Here is a 19,429-nt window from a genome sequence, read left to right as displayed (position 1 = left end):
GTAAATGGATTTCAAGATGATCAATGACTTGAAGGAGGTGTTCTCTGTGAATACATAGCAAAGTCCTGACATGCTGTTCATCTTAGAGAGACGATACTAGTTAGTCTCTGCCTTGTTGAGAGGACATTACCAAGCATGTTAAATTCGTTATATAAAAGAGTTACGTATGGATTATGCAAACAATTTCATTCATATACATGTGTTTTTAATGACTCAATTTAATGCCATGGAAACATAGCTGCATTTTTGCTTCTGTTGTCCAGATCTTCTAATTGACTCACGAAAAGGGAAGTAAGTGCTTTTGTCGCAAGTGTTTATTAACTATTGATGACATGCGCCACTTTGACAAAACCATGTTAAATTATGATTATTGCAATGTTATTGCTTGTTTTGGACAGATGGTATCACAGGCAGCCTTGGAGTTATCATCCATTTCAAAAAGCTAAGATCAGTGACTTTGCCTTTATGAAACTTGAAACTGTGCCAGCTAGGGAAGTGTGTAATGACTGTGTTTATGCTTTGGTTTGATCCACAGAAATATAAGCATAGTGCCAAATATGTAATAAGGAGTAAGTCGAAAGCTGACTTAACTTTTAAGTGAATTGACATGGGCGTTAAAAGCATGAAAAGCAGAGAGTTCGAAAAGACCGACTCCAACCACTTCAATGGAGACGGGATTGAGTGGTTTTTAAGAGGCTAAACCACAAATGAGGACATATTAATAAATTATAAACTGAAACATATATTTAAAAAAATGACAAACACATTTTCTTCCTGCAAATGTATGCTGTCATCTAAAATAACAATCATGATCTAGGGCAGGGATACTCAACTTGCTTTGCCTGTGGGAAACTATTGCAGCTAGTAAATAAACAAACATTGAAAGTATTTATGAGATACAATTAATAAACATTAAATGGCCCATAATTTATCTTTCTTAGGAAAAAAAAATATTTTCAAGTTAATATGGGAAAGTTCCAGGCTCTGTTGGGAATCTTGAGGATCCTCTCTGCAACTTATTTTTATTTTTATTTAAAGCTACTACTAGCTTGATGTGTGTTTGATTTTTGCAGCCCCTGTGGACAAAAGTGGTAAAGTTTCCGAGCATCACAATCCCTCAAGTGAGAAAACCGTTTTACTGCAGCAGGGTCTGAAAGTCTGCCTCTCTCGGTCCTGGTTCTGGTCCTCCCTTCACTCCAGCGAGCCCAGTAATACGGCCCGGGTCTCCCGCAGCGCGGTGTCCGTGTCGTCTTGCACACCGGCACGACTCACAACTGAGCTCGGCCGGAGGAGGGGAGAGGCTGCTGTTGGCCGCCGAGCTCTCCTCCTCCCGTCGGAGCTTCTGATTGGAGGTTGAAGTCTGCAGCCAAGAGGTTATGCTGTGCATACAACTTGAATCGCTCTTTGGAAAAAAAAAATACAGGTTGCGGGTCATAGGACCTAAAGACTTAAGAAATAATATAGGTGTGGTAGGAAAGATGAGATAAAAGTAAAATACACCTTGAAGGTATCGGGATTGAAACCTGCAAAGACCTTTCATAGTTTGAATGGTGTTGACACACACACACACACACACACACACACACACACACTCACACACACTGACCCTCACTTATTCACCCATAAATGGCATTTGTTCCTTTAATGTGTTGTGAGAGGGCAAGGACCCGCTGTAATTGAGTTGTCAGTCCCACACTTTCCCTTCACTCTTCACCTTCTTTAATCTCTTCTCCTTCATCTGTTCCCTTTCTCCTGGTGGACATTTCCACCTCCATCTCTCCGACATATATAGAGTACGCCGCTAGAATCTGTAAGGGCCGACGGGACGGCTGTTGTGTTTCCGCTATTAAAAGCTTTTGCCACAGTGAGAGCTCGTTGCGGACCCTCTGAGGCCGCATTAACGGAAAGTGTAACTATGTTTTTTGTTTTTTTAATGTTTGGTTGGATTGCATTATGTGCAGCTGTGGCAATCTTCCCCTGTTCATGTTTATGTATTTCTATATTTATGTTGCTCTCTGTCTGTTTCTCTTCACTTAGTTCGCTACAAACTAACTGTATATATATTTTGTTTCTTCTCAGGTGCGGATTGAGACAGCTACAACCCTAAAGCTCAATATCCTTCTTGTACCTATATTATTTTTCAGAGCATAATGGTTTGCGTCACTTCTCTGGTACGCCAAAGCAAATAAATAATGTTTTACTAATGAACTGCTTGCATACCTACCTGAAGCAGTCTGATTTAATCCTTAACTCACGATCACCCGTTGACGACTTTGAGTTCCGGACAGAGCAATTCCTCCCAGTGAGTACATCTATCCCCAATGTGGAAACCACTATACATGCTTTTAATTCAGTGACTAGTAGGATCGCAATTAAAAAAAATTCAATGAACACATTTCCCCCTTTTCTAACCCTTAATTTCTCCTTTCTTTGTTTAGTACCTGGAGTCTATCTTCGGGCTGCTCTTCCAGTTGTTGCAGCAGGTGACTGAGTGCGACACTAAGATGCAGGTGCTCCATGTCATCTCCTGTGTCATTGAGAGAGTGAACATCCAGGTGAGATTTGAGATATGAAAAATGGAACTATTTTAAACCTTTCCTCCTACAATTTCTTCACAGCCATCAGTTGCAGTGTGAAGTCAACCTCACAGTGTCTATGACGGAGCCCTTGTGTTGAACTTAGGCAGCAACTTTCGTGTCTGAAAAGGGAAGCCAATGCAGAGGTGCCCTAAACTGGCCATTAGCAGGCGACTCCTTTAGTTGCAAAATAAGTCTGATTGTATAGAAGTCTATGAGAGAATGACTCTACTTCTCACTTGATTTATTAACTCAGGAAAAATTGAAAACATGAGTTTATGGTCTCAATCACTAGTTTAAAATCTTCTTCAATACAACATTATGTTCATTTAGTAAATTATAGTCATTAAAATAGACAATAAAGCAGAGAGGGCGTGGCTACCTTGTGATTGACAGCTCGCTACCGCAGCGTTGTCTGGTCTGGTAGTTGTCCTTGCTTTTTTTTTAAACTTAAACCCTTTCACACTTTGTGTTCAGTTCATGACAGTTAATTATAACATTTTAATCGACCAAAAATGTCTTATTGAGGGTTCAGATGTACTAGCCTCCACCGCCGTGTGCCACTTCTGGTTGCAAAAAGCCAAGATGGCGACGGCCAAAATGCCAAACCTGAGGCTTCTCAAGGGCGGTCAACAAACCAGTGGGTGGCGTCTCGGTGACTACGTCCACTTCTTATATACAGTCTATGTTTGGACATTTGGGGAGATCTGTTCTGCAGCTGCTTTGTGAAGAATAACGCTGCAGAAATTGTGGCCATGGATTAACACTCTGCAGGGGACATATGAAGCTGTAAAAAAAAAAACCATCAGGCAGATACAAAACATCTGTCTTCCTGCCCTAGCCCCAGACCCCCAAGATGAAATAATCCTCTGTCCTCAACAAATAGCACTGATGATTTGTCACATCCTGAGACACCACAAGGCCTGCGGCAGCCCTCGTTCGGATGTGCGATCTCTCATTTACCACGACGATACAGTGCCCCTTCTGCCACAGCAGTGCTTTTGTGGCCATATGGATTTTTATTATTTTCTGAGCATCCAATAAGTCGTTCTAATCCACTTAACTGCCAACCCTTAAAAACTTGACCTTCCTCTTGACCCCCCCCCCCTCCAGGCTCCTTTAGATCCGTTTAAGCACCTTCTTTTAAACGTTTCCTTGACTTAAATCTTTCACAGAAATGGCTTTCATCCTTGTGAACTGTCAGTCAGGTTAAATCTGCCTCAGTCATTGGCCCTGGCTCAACTTCTAGAGTCAGTGGAAGTCCCATTAATATTCTAACTCTTCTCACAAGGGATTTCAAACCCACAAAGACTGGCAGCAGCTGTAACAACTAGGCAGTGAAACCATGAGTGCAGCTTGTGTTGAAATGAACATGATGACAGATATGATGAGATTTAGCTCTTTTTTTCTGCTGTGACTGTCACAAAAGTCATCTTAGGCTGGTTCGTGGGTCTGTTTTTCTCCCTTTTTATCTTTCTCCTCAAGTCTGTAGGTGATATTTCATTGTATTACTCTTTGTTTTACTCTGTCCCTATAGCCAACTCCTTATTACGGTGTAATGGAGCCCAATACAAATCCCAGTGTGGGGTCTGCAGCCCGGCCACATAGGCGCTTCAAGCAATACGAAGGGTTGGCATGAGTCAGCACCAAAACAAATGGCAGAAACCTTTTTGAAGTCTGTATTTCAGTCCTGTACTCTGATGTCCAACTGCACCTGAATTACACAGCGTGCTGTCACAGTTTGCAGTTTCAGAGTGATGACATGCATATGTTTTGTTTCAAAAGGAACTCGGGATCGAGAGAAGAAGATTACATACAGCCCAGTTTTGTTTTGTGAACAGATTGTAATGGAGGTTGCTGTAGTGTGGAGCATGGATTCAGATAAGATATGTTGGCATAAGATCAACCGAGGACACGGCTCTCCTGTTTTTCTTGGAGCCGGTGTATTTTCAAAATGCATACTGAAGATTAATAATGTTCCTTTAAGCACAAGTTCAGCTCTGATTGTTGTTGCTGTGGCGGCCATGGATCTACAATCACTCGCATCATGTGTCACCCAGATCGGCTTCCATGAGAGCTATCGCAGACTGTGGGCTTGAGGCATCAATAGATCACCTCAATGGAATGATTTTGGATTTTTTTTTTTTTTTACTGAAAATATATTCTGTATTTTCAACAGCCTGTCCATATTTTCTTCTCACATCTGTTCCACTGACGCATGCTTTGAAGCAGCCGATTTTGGTTGATAGTGGCAAAAGATAAGGGAATCTTGTCTGAATTCACTGCTGGGGAAAAAGAACAACATACAAAGCTTTGAGGGGAAGCTTTACATTAACTGTGTAGTTGCTCACTTTTTTTTTGGTGCTGTATCCTGACTGTTAACACACTTTCAGGCCAACTAAGCTCGCTGTGCTGCGATGCTTGAGTTGTTTCTAAGTGGGTTCAGGCATCTGAGACTGGAACAATGTACACACAATAACAATAACCCAACTGTTCCCGCCACAGCTCTCAAATAGGACTTTTATCCAACATAAGTTTCATAGCAGTTCAATATTTTAACCGTGTCGGTAGATGCAGGCTTAAATGTGTTTTTGCTTCTTATTTTTCAGATCCGGCCGTACGTAGGCTGTCTGGTGCAGTACCTGCCGTTGCTCTGGAAGCAATCCGTAGAGCACAACATGCTTCGATGTGCCATCCTCACGACGCTCATCCACCTGGTACAGGTACGTGGCACCCTCAACTTCCGCTGTTTGCACATCACACAGACGCTCGGTGTTCACGCATTGAATCGTCCCAGTCAGCCGAGCAGAATCCACCGAGTGTGATATGTTTATGCACCACTTGCAGGCATCGAGCTTCACAGCTGCAGTGTTTCTCATGTTCAGCAGCTGTTATCTGTGTGTGTGGGTGTGTGTGTGTTTTGCGTAATCCACCTGTGCCACTTGGCTTAAAAAACAATAAACTTCAGCAAATGTCAACGGCCTAAATGTAAATGTCATTCAGCTAGAAACACCAAACATGTTGATTAGAATGGAAAAACTGAAGAACAAAAAAACTAATTTACAAAGGTATCATCCGGGAAAGGGGCACAATGTTAGACTGGACAGCAGCACTGTTGAGCGGTTCAAATCGAGATGTTTGTCTGTACTGGGTTTTCTCCTGTCGGATAGGAATGTGCTGCCTGAATCAGCTGCCTTAACAAACTCACCGCTCGCATGTTTGGGTGGCTCACCTTTGCTTTGCAATGAGCTAGCTCTCATTTCTCCCGGGATCACAAGAAAATAGCCCATTAACAAAACTATCGAAATAAACCAAACGGTAGCAAAAAGCCATCGCAGGCAAAACAACTGAGGTTTACCTTAAAGCACGGCTCTGGGGGGGAGAAAGCTCCTTCAATTTAAAGTGTATTATGTTCATAGTGAGTGGACTTACCAGGACATCTGGCACTGTTCTGTGGATCTGGCAAGAGGTGTGGTTTTACTTGTTCGGCCACATGTTGCTTAGGCTGAGTTCCAAAATGTCTGCCAGGGAGACCTGGGTCAGGTGCATTTGCCCAAATGGCTTTTTTACTTCGACAACAATTGTTATTTATTTATTTTCAGCTGCCAGAAATTGTGACTTTACTGGGATCAGGCCGCCGAGAGAGACTCCTGTCTGGCTTTCCTGCTTTGTTATTCTCAGACTCAGTTGCTCACACGAGGAGTATATTTGTGAGTCGCAGAGAAAGATGTATAGAACCTCCTGTGTTTCTTTTTAACATCTTCGTTAAGTGTCAGGTGCAAAAGTAAAGATTCTGTGGAGCAACTTGTATCATGTTTTTTATTTTGTATTGTTTGCCCACAATATCAATCAGTTTTATCACTGAAGTTAAGAGAAAGTAGCCTCAGACAGAAGCGCCGTTCCCGAGAGCATTGGAGCAGCCTGTCTCAGCCTGCAGACAGATTGGGACCTCAGTGTGGCTGCCTGCGACATCGCTTCACAGTGGGAGATGAAACGCTCGGCGATAAGAGACACACTCCCTTTGGAAGACTAACACGAGTACACATCTGGCAAACCGTGGGAGGCACTGAAGGTCTACAGCCGAAGGGGCTTGGATTAGCAAAGCGTGTCACCACATACTAATGTAGCATTACGTAAAGCTGACGTTGAAAAAGAACAGAAAAAAAAGTCTGGTTGAAGTTCTGAAGTTACTACTCGGTTCAAATGAGTTAAAAGCAACTGGTTTATTGTAAGCTATGGATGCACGTTTGATAATTTTGTGTTTGTTTGCGTTAATTAGTCATAAAGTCTTTAATGGTCAAGCAGTGTTTCCCCTACCGTTATATTAGGCAAAAATTACCTCAACAGATTTTGCACCTTTAGGCATGAATATAGCAGCCAAACATACGGCCAAAAAGACACTATTTATGACACCTTGTTATTGAAAGTAGGAACAGTTGCTCGTGTCCTGCTGTGTGCTTGTGTGTGTATGTATGTATGTGTATATATACATATATATATAGATATATAGATAGATAGATAGTGGTCTGCGAGGAACACCCATTAAGCCAAAGCACACAACGTACAGCCGCCCCCCCGCCCGCAGCTTTCTTTTTTTGGGGTTTCCTCATTGTCATTAACTTTTTATTATTTTTTCTGTATGTGATTGTTCTCACAGGGCCTGGGGTCAGAGTGTAAGAACTTGTACCCGTTCCTTCTTCCTGTCATCCAGCTGAGCACCGACGTGACCCAGCCGCCGCATGTGTATCTGCTGGAGGATGGACTGGAGCTTTGGTATGTACTTGCACGTTACATATATATATTTAAGATTATATGGTGATCTTATTTTTTCCAGACCACACCACACTCGTACTGTAGCTGTCTTTATCTCCCCTTTTCTCTGTCACTCAATTCACTTAAGTCCTTCTTCTTCTTTTCTTTTTCTTTATATTAGTCATCCTCATTTACTGACTCGCATTGAGTTCAACCAAATTCAAACACTTTGCAGAGAAATGGGCTCACTGTGAAATCTCGTTAGATTTCGGCTTTACACAGACAACTAAGCAAAGCTGTTCACGCTATTGCCTTTATGTTATTGTTTTGGTATAATGTTAAGATATCTCAAGAATCCGCAGCTGCGTAACCGTATGCTCACTTTTGCAAATCAGAACCATTTATTTGCCAGGTATGTTTCACATACGAGGAATTTGTCTTGGCGGGAGGTGCATACATTAGACAACCAACAACAACACACAGTGCAAGAAATAGAAATGTATTACATTTACAATAGAATATAAAATACAGATCACAGACAAACTGATAACTAACAGTACTATAAACAAGTGTAGGTACAAGTGCGGTACGACCGCAAAAAGGTTCGGTTCAGCAGAAGGGAATTCTCCGGGCTGCCTATCATCCCTGCTTAATGTGTTTTATTCCCCGTCCGCGGCGAGCTGCAGACTTCAGAATGCTGCGTGCGCTCATAGTGCAAAGCCACAGTCTTGTGTCTCTGTCGCGCCTTTTATTCTGCCTGATTAACAATCATGCCCTATTTGTTTGTTTAGTTTACAAAGTCAATATCATTTTATTTTGCTTTTATCTTTTATTGGCAGATTTTCCTCTCTCTCTCTCTTTGTGGCCTTCTCGGTAGTTTTTTTTTCTTCTTTCCTATCAGTCGGTGAAGCATGCATTCAATCTGTAACGCATGTTGTCTGTGAAATCCATCAACCTTCATTTGAGGTTTTTCATCAGAGTGTTTAACATCTCGGGGAGGTTTTCCAGTTTCGAGACATACACTTAGTAGCTGTGAGTAGCTGTCAGTAGATCTTATTGAATAAATTGCTTTGACAATCTGCGGCCATATGAGTGGCGACGAGGAGAGGGGCCTGGTGAATTCATCAACATATTTCAATGTGGATGTACAGTTTCCCATGATTTATTCCAAACTTAAGCTTATTTTCTAAACATTTCTTCTGACTAACGGAACATAATCATTTGAATTTTAAACCAAACCTATTATAAGACTGTACACAATTTTCTTTTCTGTATTTTAGAATTGAATGTGTCGTGCCAGTATACTCTCTGATTAATCAACCCATCATTAGGTTTTGTTTCTATTTAATCACATTTTTCTTTACACTTAGCCAAACCACTAACATATCTTACCTCCTTCCTTTTCCCCTTTTTTTCCTTTTACACCAATTTCACCGTGTATTATTTATTTCTCTCTGCCTTTGTGATGCCTATGTTCTTTTCTTCTTTCTGCCTCTGTAATTTTTTCATGCTGTACTTCTCTTCCCATTTTCTTTTGCCACCTCTAATCTATATTTTCTGTCCTGCTTTCTCCCATTTTCCTCCATTTTCTGTTTTATTCTCTCTTGCCCTCTCTCTGTCTCTCTTTTCTCATTTCTTCCCTTCTGCCTGCTCTTCTCCTTCCCTCCCCTCCCATCATGCAGGTTGGTGACTTTGGAGAACAGCCCAGCCATCACCCCAGAGCTGCTCAGAATTTTCCAGAACATGTCAGCTTTGCTGGGTGAGTGCGTGTGTGTGTGTGTTTTCTTCCTTCCACTTTATGGAGTTTAGCATTAACATATACATTGAATTAGAAGGTAGGAAAGTAATCACATCAACACAATAGTTGTGCTTCTATGATGCATTTGCAGTTTGATTATCATATGGTCAAATTATGGCTTCCTGTATAGCAGGGATATATGTGTTTGAGTCAGAAGAGACACAGAAAAAAACATTTCACCACAAAGCAGCGAGAGGGGAAAAAAGCCGAGGCAATCTGAAAGAACGCACCAACATGATCAAATACTTTTAAATCTCAGAGAGGCTGAGAGAACGAGGACAGAAGATAAGTTGATGCAATCCACAGACGTGGACCCTAACTCTCATAGTTTCATCCTTTCTGGGTAGTGTAGCATTCAGAGATCACAGTAGTGGCTTTGCGGTAGCCTCGAGGCAGCGGGGGCCTCTGCTCTGGCTCTGTAGGCAGCTGTGAGTGGTGGCATATTGAATGGACCTGGCTGGATGATTTATCACAGGCCTGGAGCGCCAGGACACCACACTTACTGTAGTCCGTAGAGGTGTGTGTGTGTCTCTGTGTAAGTGTGTGTGTGTGTGTGGCCTTCAGTGTGATGAAGAACCGTATTGATTGGGTGCTCCTGCACATAACGAGAGAGTCGGACTAATATGAACGCTCGCGCAGCCCGCTTACTGGAGCATTTGATATCGTGTGGGTAGAGAATTCATGAGACACAGACGAGCGAAGGGACTCCGAAAGCCCCTTACAGATGGATGAAAGGAAGAGGGAAGAAGAGAGAAATGGGGGGCGATTTGTGGAACGTAACGAGCAGGTGGCGGATGGAAAGAAATGATTCAGGAAGGGATGGCAGGGAAATAATTCATGACAGTGACATGCTGTAGTAAAGGTTACACAGCGGAGGTGTGCGCCGAGGAGCTTCAGACTTGGATGAATGCAAGGAAAGATAAGAGAGGTCCTTTTTACTTTTATTTAATGCTCAACAGAAAAGGTGAAGTTTTTTTTTTTTTACAAATTAACACAACCAGTAGCGTTTACTATGAGACCATTCTCAGGCAATTAGACTGAGGAGGCTGGAAGGTGGCAAAAACAATTACTGCAGCCAAGGCCATAAAGGCAAGCCCAGCACTGGCTTTTAAATTCAATTTAACCTTTCAACGACACTGTTGAAAGGTTTTATGCACAATGATCAGCTATAACACTGGTATAAGAGGCTAGTTTAATGACTGATTGGAGGGAAAAGGGAATTCGAATTGGTAAGAGGAGGGTTGAGAGGAAATGAATGATTGGATGGAGCTAACTGAAAGACAATACTTTAAACTACAGGCCGTCTTGCGATGGGATTACCTAACCAGATGTGCAGATGGTTTGTCACAAAGAACCATCTGAGAAAGCTGTCACTGGAAAATGTTGAGAACTTGGCAGGTGATTGGACGAACCATTTGTCAATCACTCTTGCTGAAGCCAGCTGTGAGTAGAGCGAAAACACCTTTTCCATCGAGAGAAAGCCTTCAGCACCCTTTCTTTGCTCCTCCACTTCTGATGTAACCGATGCTATTGCAGCGTCGACGCTAATCTCTTCAGGAGACTGCCATTGTTGTTTTTGAAGAAGAAATAAACACTCTTCTCTGCGTCGTCTCCGAGACACGCCTGTAGCTGCCAGTAGCTCCTCGCAGGACGCTGACTGGTCCGTTCTCCGGGTTCCTTGAAGCCCAACAAGGGGGCGGTTGTAGCCTATAGCTTCGAGGGCGAACCCCCTTCACTTTAATCAGCAAGTGGCAAGGCAGACGCGGGAACCTGGGGAGTTGTCGCGTTTATTCACATCCCACGAGCCCAAACTATACGCAGACTGCACCGCCGCGTTCCCCGCACGTGGCAACCTCTCGTTCATGCACATCATAAAGATGAGTAACTCATTATGATCGCAGCCTAATGTGTTAGGAACTTGTGCCCACGTCCACCTTAGTCTACATTGCCTCATGGAAATAGCTCACTTTGTGACCCGCTTCTGCTTACTATTATTATCGTCATCTGTGTTTACTGTGGAGACCGGCAATTCTCTCCTTTTTTTTTTTTTTTTTCAATATTTGCTTCAGTGGAGATGCTTTTCTCTAGCTGTGACAGACACATTAAAGCAAAGTAAAGGGGAAAAAAAAAAGCTTTTTCATCTCTCCAGGTACAAGCTAACAGCATTTCATTAGTAAAGTAAAGAAATAAATAAAAACACCAAATGATAGTTGGCGGTCTTTTGTCCCTTTTCCCAGCATTTTTATTAAGTCAGATTTGTACATTCGTGAGAAAAACATGAATCCCATTTAAGCAGTTTTTACTGCAGTACCTTAGAGGTTGCAAATGTGCTCCCGCGTCTACAATTGATTAAGATCCTTCCAGAGACATAAATATCCTAACTGTATTTTAATCTGTGGTGGTATGATTAAATATTTGACAGCAGTCAAAAAAATACTTGAACACCGAATCCAAGGTCACGACTGATCTTCAAACAGTGAATTACAGTTTAGACCACTTTTTTTGTCACATCTCTATTTTCCTCGTTGGCATTCTCCCAACTTTAATGACCCCTGGAATAAGCGGACTTAAATAACCCAAATCCTTGTTGTCGTCCCAAAATAAACTCTGTAGGAGTGGTGACATGCTTTAGTTTTTCGCTTCATCAATAGCTCCATCATCATCTTCTTATCCCTTGTTTGTAACATCATAATTTAAATGGATGTTTTCACCTATGTGGCATTGCAGCTCAGGACTCTCGACCCGGCGTTCGCTCTCCCTGTCACTGTCTCTCCGGTTATTTAACGTTGGCACGTTTAAAGCCCTTCAGTCGCATTGAACGTAAATACGGTCGTCAATGCAAGTGTGGAAATGGATAAATTCAAAGCTGCTGTGATGAAAAGGGTCAAAAGTCAGAACCAATTGGCACACAGTTTAAAAATATGTCCTTTCCAGCGAGCACAGAAAATAAGTGGAGGATCGTTTTACACTCAACAACCATGCGTTAATTTACATATAATGATGAAAAGTCTCACAGAAATGAACTTGCTTGCGGTCGTCTTTGGCTTCTTTTTTACCGCGGCATTCAGCGGATCATTTATTTTAGTCCGTGGAGGGATGCGGGCCATTGAGAGAGTCTGGCTCGGTTTGGTGTCGCAGCTTGCCAGATGTGTGGCCTGGCCGGCCTGATAAAGAGCCCCGCTCCATCACGGCTAAAATGGAGCAGCAAATTCCCTAATTAGAATGTCAAGAGCCTTGCATTGGCTAAATTGTTAGCCTAGCACTCCGTCCTGTTTCACTGCCACCACGATCAGAACTAGGACACATTCCAGCTGTGTGTGCTGCACCGACTCGTGACAATGGATGTTAAGCAAGGTAGTTTTTTTTCTTTTTCTCCCTCGTTGGCATTGCACTAATTAGTGCGAGCGAGTGATGGAGCTAGAGACTCTCTTCACGTCTGTGTGCCATTTAATAATACTTGTTAATAAACTCAACATATCTTGCGGTTTCACGGTTAAAAGCTGTCCTGGGAAAGGAAGGCATAATGGATACTGAACTGCTGGAGGGCTTCAATCTCAAACAGATGGAGGACATCTTTGAGTTTCCTTTTTAAAGCAAAGAGCAGCAGCAACAACAACAACTAGTTAACACATTAATGGGAAACTATCAGAAAACATGAGGGCTTCTTACCGAACATGTAAAGAGTATTCTTACAAAACATGGGAGATCGAGAATAAAGCTCTATCTTTATTATTGGCCCTCAGTCTTTGTTATTACCCTTCACAATTCATAACGAGAAGTAATGACTGATTATAGCCGCCGCAGATGGTGAATATGTTTGGCTACGCTTAATCTGCCAGGACGGATAAGCTGTTGATTATGTATATGGAGCAGTTTAATTAGTGTAATTCTGTGCACTCGTCCTTTCTTGTTATTATTAAGTTTGATATTATTACATCAGTTGCTGCTGTTTCAGTGCTGTGAGGTTTCTGCTTTCTCATCACTGTTGTCATCTCATACATGGGTGTCTCCTTATAAGGTTTTTTTAGGTTTTTTTTTCCACTTTATTGAATCCCTCGCTGAGCTTTTATCGCTTCTCATGCATGATTACTCGTCCGTGACTTCGCAAATACTCAGTCACTCGAGCACCAATGAGAGTTGGCTTCTCATCTTATGTCGTTTTTGTATGTTTTTGGGAGTGAGTCCTGTAAACCTGGTAAAGCAGCGTTCTCTGGTGAGCTGCAGAGGGGATTTATTTTCTTTTTCAGTTAGGCTTTAATGCAGTAGCTATGCAGAAACATATTATTATCAGCACTATTACAAAACATGCCTTGACTCCCCTCCATAGGTCCTTATTACATTTTCTTCATTTTCAGGTCTTAAATAAGAAGACATAAGTAATAAAAAGGAGACCAGTAAATGTTCCTTTTTGATTTATGCATTTAAACCTCCAACCTCGAGCTTTACTCAAACCCTTTACGTCCAGCTGACTTGAATGCTCCTGACAAACAGCCTCTGAGTGTCCTTGCAGTGCATCAGCATAGATTCTGGCACCACGTCTTTGGTATTTGTAAACTTTCCACCACTTAGCAAACATTGTCATCCCTGTCACACACACTATACAGCAAAAAAAATGCTTTGGGAGATGACCAACAATTTCAGCAGTGTCCCCACCAACGATTAGAGGCACTTCAGAGGCCGTTATCACAGTCAGATGCGAGGCTCATTTTCCTGTTAATGTTGATAACCGAAGCGGATTGTGCAACACATGCCCAGGGCTATGAAGGATGTACTGACTAAAGCTTAATCAGTGCTTCAGCAGCTGTTTTTGTGACTATTTGATTATAGGGGATGATGAGGTGTGTGTGTGTGCTTGTGTGTTTGTGTGTGTGTGTGGAGGGGGCTGTTGTATCCTCACTTGTCTTTGTGAAAATGTAATTGCTTTTATAGTATTGATTTGGCAAAACACCCTATTCTCTTTTAGAATAATAATCACAAGGGTTTTCTAACGTTGTGTCTATTGCTATTCACTTGCCTAGGAGAACACAATATTAAAGATACATATATATACATCAATATAATTCAATCCTATCCAAATCACACTAAAGTTTACAGAAATTACCACACTTCAATAAGCACCAATCAAATGTTTGTATTTAATCAGCGCTGCCTGCAGTATTGTCCGTTGTAAGCAAAAGGGTGCAAGAAAATACAAGTAAAAACGTATGTAAATCATGAAAATACAGGCGTTGAATCAAGTGAAATAATTTGCATAGGACTCAACTTGGGCAGCACTAGCCTGTAGCGCACATGCAGGTGTAGCACAAATGTTGCCTCCTGAAATAAGCCCACTATACTATAACAGGCATCTCAACCTAACTCTTTTAAGATTTTTTTCTCCTCAAGGTTACTGTAGCTCGTACAATATAAAATGTAACCGTCCAACTGTTTTCTTTATGCGACAGCAGCAGTCACTCCTAGTTTACCCCCCCGGTGCTCTTTATACAACACTTCATTCCAGATTTATCTTTTTCGCTCACATTTGTCATACAGGCTCATAAAGCTTCCCTGCTATCTGATCTGGAGTAGTATTCCCTCTGTGTGTCCGGTGTGTTGGCTTGTGGCTCACTCACTCTGGGCCTGTGAAGTCCTGCTGGTGTCATCTTGCTTCAAAGCAAAGCTGTCGCCGGAGAGCTGTTCAGGTGTCCGCCGCCAGCTGAAGTTTAAAGCCTCCTCCTTTTCTCGTCGATTCTCCAATTGTTTCAGTTACACAGTCGGGGTCAAGGCAGATGACTAATGCTTGTATCAACATATAATTACTTTGAAATCAAACCTAAAAAGCGCACTATACATTTATTGAGTGTCCAGATTATATTTGTTGTATGCAAGTTACGAGAGTGAGTTTATAGTAGACCAGCGCAAAGCCATTTGTGTTGACTCAGCGCTCGTTTGTTTTTCATTGGTTGCATGGGAGCTATTGTGTCGTTTGAGTGAGTCTACGTAACAGTTCCACTCCGGCTCTGATGATGCTCCTCTCTGAGGGGGTGAGTTCACAAAAGGATTGCGCAGCTTTTCCGCCGCTGAACTCGCACAAATAACATAACCAAAAAGAAACCGTGTAAATCTGAAAGCACCTGCAAAAGGGTGATATGCACCCAGAACTGCCCCAACAAGCAAATAGCGTCTCGGTGCTCTTGCGCTGTTAGCATCTATTTACACTTGGTAATATGAATATATTTGGTGCACAGCTGTCTCTTTTCTTTGCATGTGCTTTGTTGCAAAAACTTTTGAAATTCTTAGCATCTGCAGAAAGTTGGTGGTCACTTAAGCTCATTTATAAAAGCCTGTTTTTAGAAACTTTTGAGCCATTGAATGACACTTGATGTTTGTCCGCCGCCTAAAATCATTTATGTTTGAACTGATTTTCATCAGATTGGAGTTACTTTACACTGAAAAGTTGTAATTTCCTGCTTTAATAATATATTTAGTGAAAATAACCCTAACCCATTAAGTGATAGGGGTGGGGGAAAAAATATATATATATATATATATATATATATATATATATATATATATATATATATATATATATATATATATATATACATATATATATATATATATATATATATATATACATACGTGACGCCGTACAGGTGCTGATAATGCTCTCAATAAGTTTTTACGCAAAAAGTTGCACGCACTATTATTAATGCACCCACTTCCGTGGCACAGAACCGCGCTGATTTATTCACGTCCTCGGTCATGCTTTCCTAATCTGATGACACTGTGTGTCCTTGTTCACACAGTGTTACAGCAATCTGTCGCATTTGCTTTATTCCCCTGTAAAATGAGCAGCCTGGCCCGACCACAGGAAAGCATATGTTATATATAGTGGAGCTCTCGATCTTTTCCCTGTCTGTTTCCTCGCGGTGGCCTACATTTCAGCGCCCACGCTCCAGTCTATACCGCACAGACTGGCGGTGGCAACATCAGAGCAATTGCGTGAGTGCACATTTGGTGTCGCTTTGACTTTTGTAGACCATCACTCTTTGTTGTTTCTTTTATTCGTCTCGTTTTTGGACTCGTCTTCGTCGTCAATTTGAGTTCAGCGCCGTGTTGCGCCCCACTATGTTCGCAGTATTTAGTATTCATGGAGGCTGGTTAGCTGATTAAGGCTCCTGAAATACGTTGTGTACTTGCACAGATGGCGGCGGACATTATTGCCATTACCTTACTGCGGCTGGCAGATGGCTGGTGAAATCCTGTTGCATACATCCACATTAATATCGCCTGTATGAACCGGCATTGGTTCGACCGGACCTCCTCCAGTGCTTACTCACCCAGTGACTTCTTCTCCCAACCGTGATGAGGAAGGAAGAGTTCCATGAGGTTCAGGTGCTTTATGGAAACTGGGATTCAGAAAGTTTGCTCGAAACTTTGGCTTTTAGAGAGAGCGTCGGGGAACCGTGAACATTTCTGTACTGTAGAATAACAAGACTCATTAGGCTGAACGTATGCAGGTCTCTGGATGTTGAAATTCACAAACCATATGATTATTGCCTGGAATCATGTTTGTGTTGCTCTCTCTCCCTCTATATATATGTGGTTTTATATATCCTGGAGTAGGCATGAGAGGTTTGTTTACTGTGATTGCAGCTGCCTCACTAAACTCAAAATAATAGAAGGACGGGGAAAAAAAAGAGGAGAGAATGAGAGAGAAATAAGGAGAGAGCAAGCTAGATTGAAATGGACACACTCTACAGGCACATGGGAAGCGAGCATGCATCACAGCCCTCCTTCAGCCACATGTTCAGCCTCATTTGTTGGAGTGCCTTTTTTGTTTTGTTTCCCAAGCTTGTGATCCCTTTAAATGAGATGTCATCAAAAGAAGGGTGATTTGTTTTCCTCCCAGGAGTGTTTTTATTTGAAGAATATTTAGAAGCTTGTAAAAGTATCCAATGTATCACGAGAAGGAAAAAAACAATACTTGTGGAAAAGTTAGAAAACATATATATTTTTTCCCTCATCCCTTTTAATCATCTGTGACCCCCTTGAGTCATCTTGGGACTCCTTTGCTGGGTTCTGACCTGAGTGTTATTGCAAAATAAAACAAAAGCTACTCCCCGTAAAGACCTAATTAAAAAAGTAAAGACGCAATGGAACGTTTCGTGTTTTAACAGCGGCAACATTACTTTACTCGACACCAAAACAATGTTTTATTTATGCATGTACTCTTCGGCCTATACGTCCACAATATCTGGCCCCTGTGTGCACGCGAGGTGGTAACTGTTGTCCTGGGTGTTAGAATTAGCAAACCCGTCAACTTGTTTGAAGTAAACAACCATTCTACGTGTTTCAGTCGGCTACACTGTCAGCCTGCATTAATCTCAATGGATCCATGCAAATGTTAGTCTTGGTGTATGTATCTAGATGCTGCGTGGGTGACTTTTTTTTGGGGGGGGGGGCCTTAGTGTCTGTATGTAGTGTCAGGCATGTTTTAGTCTATTAGATCCTGTCTGTCCTTCAGCTGTCTCTCTGTTGGTATTTCCAAGTGTCGCGCAGGCGCTCTTCCAGGTGTTATAGTCTGTTTACCATGCCGGCCCACATTACCGTCGAGCCTCTACCCCACTGTGTTTGTCACGCTGTATGTTTAGGCCGCCTCCTACTGCTCACGTCCTGCTCGCTCTCATCATCTACGCTGTCTATTTGCAAACTGGACTGTTCCCCCCCCCCCCCCCCCCCCCCCCGTTGTCGTCCTCCCCTCTTATTCGGTAAACTCTACTTTTGCTCAGCTGAAAAACATTCCTATTGACATTGATATTCTGAGCGCCAAAATCGTGCACTCAGTGTCCACTTCTAAATGTGACACCAAACCCATTACACACCTGGTCGTGTCAGCGAGGGTCGGTTTCTAACTGCTCCGTGGGACAAGAGGCCATTAACAGTTAGCCATGGCGCCAGATTGGCTTCAGACTCCAGCACGCACATGCACACACTCATGGGTTAAAAGTAAAGCTTTGCACTCCAGCCTCTTGCATATAACTCTCTGCTAATGGTCCAAGGTGCTATGCGTTTGGTAGTGTTACCCTAATTCATTTCCATATTTGTACAAAATTCCTCACGTTCAACGATTTCAGAGTGAATGCTTTTTGATGTCACACTTTCTGAGCTTTTTGTGGCCTCTTTTGTTCCTCTTTTACAACACCCATCATTGTCTGCGTGAGTTGTTGTCTCTACTGTTGATTCTATTTTAATCCTGTTTTGAATGTAGCCTGATGAGTTATAACCTCTTACCTGCTGGTGTTGAGTATAAATAAACTGTGTGTGTGTGTGTGCGCACATGTGCCGTTTGAGCGGTGTATGTCTGCAGAATTATGATATATTAAATACTCTTCTTCTTCCCCGTGTGCGTGCGTTCGTTCGTGTGTGTTCATTCATTCCAAATTCTCATCACGCACCACGGTGTGCAAAAGTACTTCCTAGACGTAGTCTCCACAGGTCTCCTCCAGAGGTGATATGCGAGGCTTCACTGTCTCTGTTATCATGAACTAACACTAAGGTCAGACAAACACCAGAGACAAAGTGGATAATACTTAATGTAGGGATAATGATGTTGCAGAGGCAACAACATGCTTAATAATTTAGCTTGTAGTTCTTTTTAATTGAGTCTCATAACCTCTCATTAATGCTGGCAGATAAGCAGCCACCGCTTTTTTTGTGAAGGCGTACGAAGCTGTTGCCAGTGCGTTCATTGCTTGTATCATGGGAAACTTAAATAGGGTGGGTTGGAAAAAAACTAATCCAGTAGGTTTCCCTTTTTTATCACCATCGCGATGAGTCAGTTTTGTTTCCTTTTTTCTTGTTGGTTTCATACCCTTTCAGCATGCAAGAGCACAACTAGAATACAGACCCTGTGGATTGAATTAGGGATTTTGGACAATCCTTAACCACATGTTGAACATTTTAGGTAAGAAAAAGTGTGCTTTAAAGTCTCAGTTAACAAAGTCAGTTAGAGCATCCATCCAGTATGAAACAGTCTAAATTTGTTTAGAACAGCCTTGACCGACTCAGATGTTTGTTTTTTTCGGTCCCTGCCTGCATCCACCCATTAAACCCCCCTCCGCCCCCCACCAATTTGGTTAATTAAAGTGACACATCTGATCTTCTGTTTCAGACTTGAGCTCCGAGAACCTGCGCACCTGCTTTCAGATCGTTAATGCCTACTTATATTTGTCTGCAACAGACTTCCTGCAGGTGAGAGACAGACAAACACACAGTCACGCATGCATACACAGAAGCATATAATCCACATACATTGATT

The 19,429-nt window shown here is 42.2% G+C and overlaps 1 protein-coding gene across 1 annotated transcript in view; it reads left to right on the top strand.

Annotated features, from left to right (window-relative positions):
• ipo11 (importin 11) overlaps window positions 1-19,429 on the top strand; it is a 97,324-nt gene that overhangs the window by 43,696 nt on the left and 34,199 nt on the right. Inside the window, exons 16-21 of the mRNA XM_079222577.1 lie at window positions 2,234-2,302; window positions 2,439-2,555; window positions 5,186-5,299; window positions 7,234-7,349; window positions 9,011-9,087; window positions 19,283-19,362. Of these exons, the coding sequence (XP_079078703.1) occupies window positions 2,234-2,302; window positions 2,439-2,555; window positions 5,186-5,299; window positions 7,234-7,349; window positions 9,011-9,087; window positions 19,283-19,362 (573 nt within the window). The remainder of the gene's footprint in view (window positions 1-2,233; window positions 2,303-2,438; window positions 2,556-5,185; window positions 5,300-7,233; window positions 7,350-9,010; window positions 9,088-19,282; window positions 19,363-19,429) is intronic.

This window comes from Taurulus bubalis (assembly GCF_910589615.1).
Source record: "Taurulus bubalis genome assembly, chromosome: 8".
NCBI lineage: Eukaryota > Metazoa > Chordata > Actinopteri > Perciformes > Cottidae > Taurulus > Taurulus bubalis.
This window is presented reverse-complemented; position numbering and strand designations above follow the sequence as displayed.